This window comes from Babylonia areolata, chromosome 15, assembly GCF_041734735.1.
Source record: "Babylonia areolata isolate BAREFJ2019XMU chromosome 15, ASM4173473v1, whole genome shotgun sequence".
NCBI classification, from domain to species: Eukaryota; Metazoa; Mollusca; class Gastropoda; order Neogastropoda; family Buccinidae; genus Babylonia; species Babylonia areolata.
The window spans coordinates 23,807,384-23,809,883 of record NC_134890.1 but is presented as its reverse complement, the minus strand read 5'-3'; the positions used below and the strand labels follow the sequence as shown (position 1 = coordinate 23,809,883).

Genomic DNA, 2,500 nt, shown 5'->3' with positions numbered 1-2,500 from the left:
AACAACAACAACAACAACGACAACGCTCTTCTCTCTGTCTCCGCTCGTGCACTGACGGTCACTGCTCTGTTTCTTTCACTGCCGGTGCTCCCAAGTGGCATCCCTATGATTGTGTGATGACCGTCAGTGCTCTGTTTCTTCGCGCATCCTCCGATATTGCTGCTACGTTTCTCACCTCTGGTGCTGCACAGTTGTCGCACGTGCGCTGGTCATGCAGTGACAGGTCCGCCAGTGTCTTTCATCAGCATGAGGTGAGGATCCCACGTGTTTTTTTTTTTTTTGGGGGGGAACGTTTGAATGAATGAATGAATGAATGACAAGAACATGCAGGTGAGAAACCAGCAAGTAAGCTACACAAACAACTAACAAAAAATTATAATATAAAAAACAAACAAAAAACAAACAAACCAGGAACACATGAACAAGCAAGCAAGCAACATAGATATGACCTCTGTGCGGACGCACGTGTAAGCACTCTTTTGAATATTGTCTGTCTGCTATCCATCCCATCTCTCTCTCTCTCTCTCTCTCTCTCTCTCTCTCTCTCTCTCTCTCTCTCTCTCTCTCTCTCTCTCTCTCTCTCTCTCTCTCCGTACGCATACCCCTTCTCTGACTCTCTTGTGTATTATATGTCTCTCTCTCTCTGTGTCTGTCTGCCTGTCTGTCTGTCTCTTTCTCTCAGTCTCTCTCTTTATATATATATATATATATATATATATATATATATATATATATATATATATATATATATGCAGAATTTAGATCAAGAACTCTTGGCTTTATTAATGCCAACAAAACATGGTTCATGCCCGGTACCTCCACAAATTTTCCATGTTCTTTGGTTAACTCCTCACTGGATAACGACATTCATTTTATGTTGTTTGCAAATCTTACGATAATTTGATTTTTTTTTTTAAATGTGATTAAAAAAAATACATAGAAAAAAGAATTTGCAAAAAGAAAGGATCTCTTTAGCATGGTAACATCAGAAGATCACGAGGTGATAATTTTGATGGCAAAACTTATATCAGAAGCTTTGAAGATTGGGCAAAAAATCACTACAAACAGACACAAACAGCGTGTATATAAAATAGGTTTGACATTTTCTTCTTTAGCCAATGTTCCATTGATGGATGAATGAACAGAGTTACATTTTGTGACCTGTTTGTTGCTACCATTTTTGTTGTCAAGGAAATAACATTGTTCTGTTTTAATATTTGTTTTCACCATTATCATTCGTTAATTCTCATGATTTTTGTTGTTGTTGTTGTCATGCAATAGAAGTATGCAGACGCACTCACCCATGCCATAAGGACCTCATGGTCAATGACATCAAAGAGTCCAGCTCTCTCTCTCTCTCTCTCTCTCTCTCTCTCTCTCTTACACACACACACACACACACACACACACACACACACACACACACACACACACACACACACACACACACACACACACACACACACACCCACACTTCTTACTTCTTGATCATATATAGGCACCTATACATAAATACATACATGTTGTTTCACCTTCACAAGAGAAGATGAGCATAAGCTTCAAACTCAGTGGGTCCGTAGATGACTAATAAACCCCTCCCAGACTCTGAAGAATCTGTAGCACTCAAGGCAGGGGTGTAGCTGGTGCTGTCTAAGTATGGATGGGTCAAGCTGGTGCTGTCTAAGTATGGATGGGTTAAGCGCCTTTTCCTTGCTTGGCGACGTTTCAGAACGGCGTTGCTGAACCTGTGCTACTCATAGGCAGAGACACCAGACCACACCCGGCTGCGGCATGGTTAGCATTCAGAGGCCAGAACTTCCCATGTGTTTGGATCAATGCTGCAACACTCGAGGGTGGACTGTAAGGAGCCTGGCTTATTCTGGTCCCCGTCGCACCGCTTTCTTGCACATAGTTCTCCATAGAACAGTTTATTCCGGAGGATGCTCGACAGTCATGCGGACAACATGTCCAGTCCGCCGGAGCTAAGACCTTATCAGTAATGCATGAATGCTTTCCATCACAGATTTCTGAAGGACCTCTGTGTCAGGGAAGTGATCCTGCCATCTGACGCGAAGAATTCTTCTTGGGCAACGCAGATGGAAAGAGTGAAGTTGTTTTGCGTGTTGAGGGTGTACTGTCCTGGCCTCTGAGGCATACAGCTTTGAGGACAGAACGATTGCACTGTAGACCTTTAGCTTAGCTTTTAGACTGGGTCCTTGGTAGATCCACATAACGTATGATTAGAATCTGCTGAAGGCTGCGCCAGCATAGGTGATGCTAAACGTTACGTCCTTGTCTCATTGTGGCCGACTTGGTCAGTGTGCTGCCCAGGTAGACAAACTTCACAGCAGCAGATATTTTCTGGTCTTCAGCTGTGGGGTCAGTGTAGGGGGCGCTCAGGGCTGGCTTGTGGATCACCTCAGTTTTCTTGGCGCTGATGGTGAGACCAAAAGTTCTCACAGGCCAAAGCAAAGAGATCTTTGCTTCTTCGTATTTCATC

At 43.3% G+C, this 2,500-nt stretch overlaps 1 protein-coding gene across 1 annotated transcript in view; it reads left to right on the top strand.

Annotated features, from left to right (window-relative positions):
• LOC143290312 (thrombospondin type-1 domain-containing protein 7B-like) overlaps window positions 1–2,150 on the top strand; it is a 216,805-nt gene extending 214,655 nt beyond the window's left edge. Inside the window, exons 25-26 of the mRNA XM_076599666.1 lie at window positions 128–251; window positions 2,024–2,150. Of these exons, the coding sequence (XP_076455781.1) occupies window positions 128–251; window positions 2,024–2,150 (251 nt within the window). The remainder of the gene's footprint in view (window positions 1–127; window positions 252–2,023) is intronic.
• Window positions 2,151–2,500: the final 350 nt, after the last annotated feature.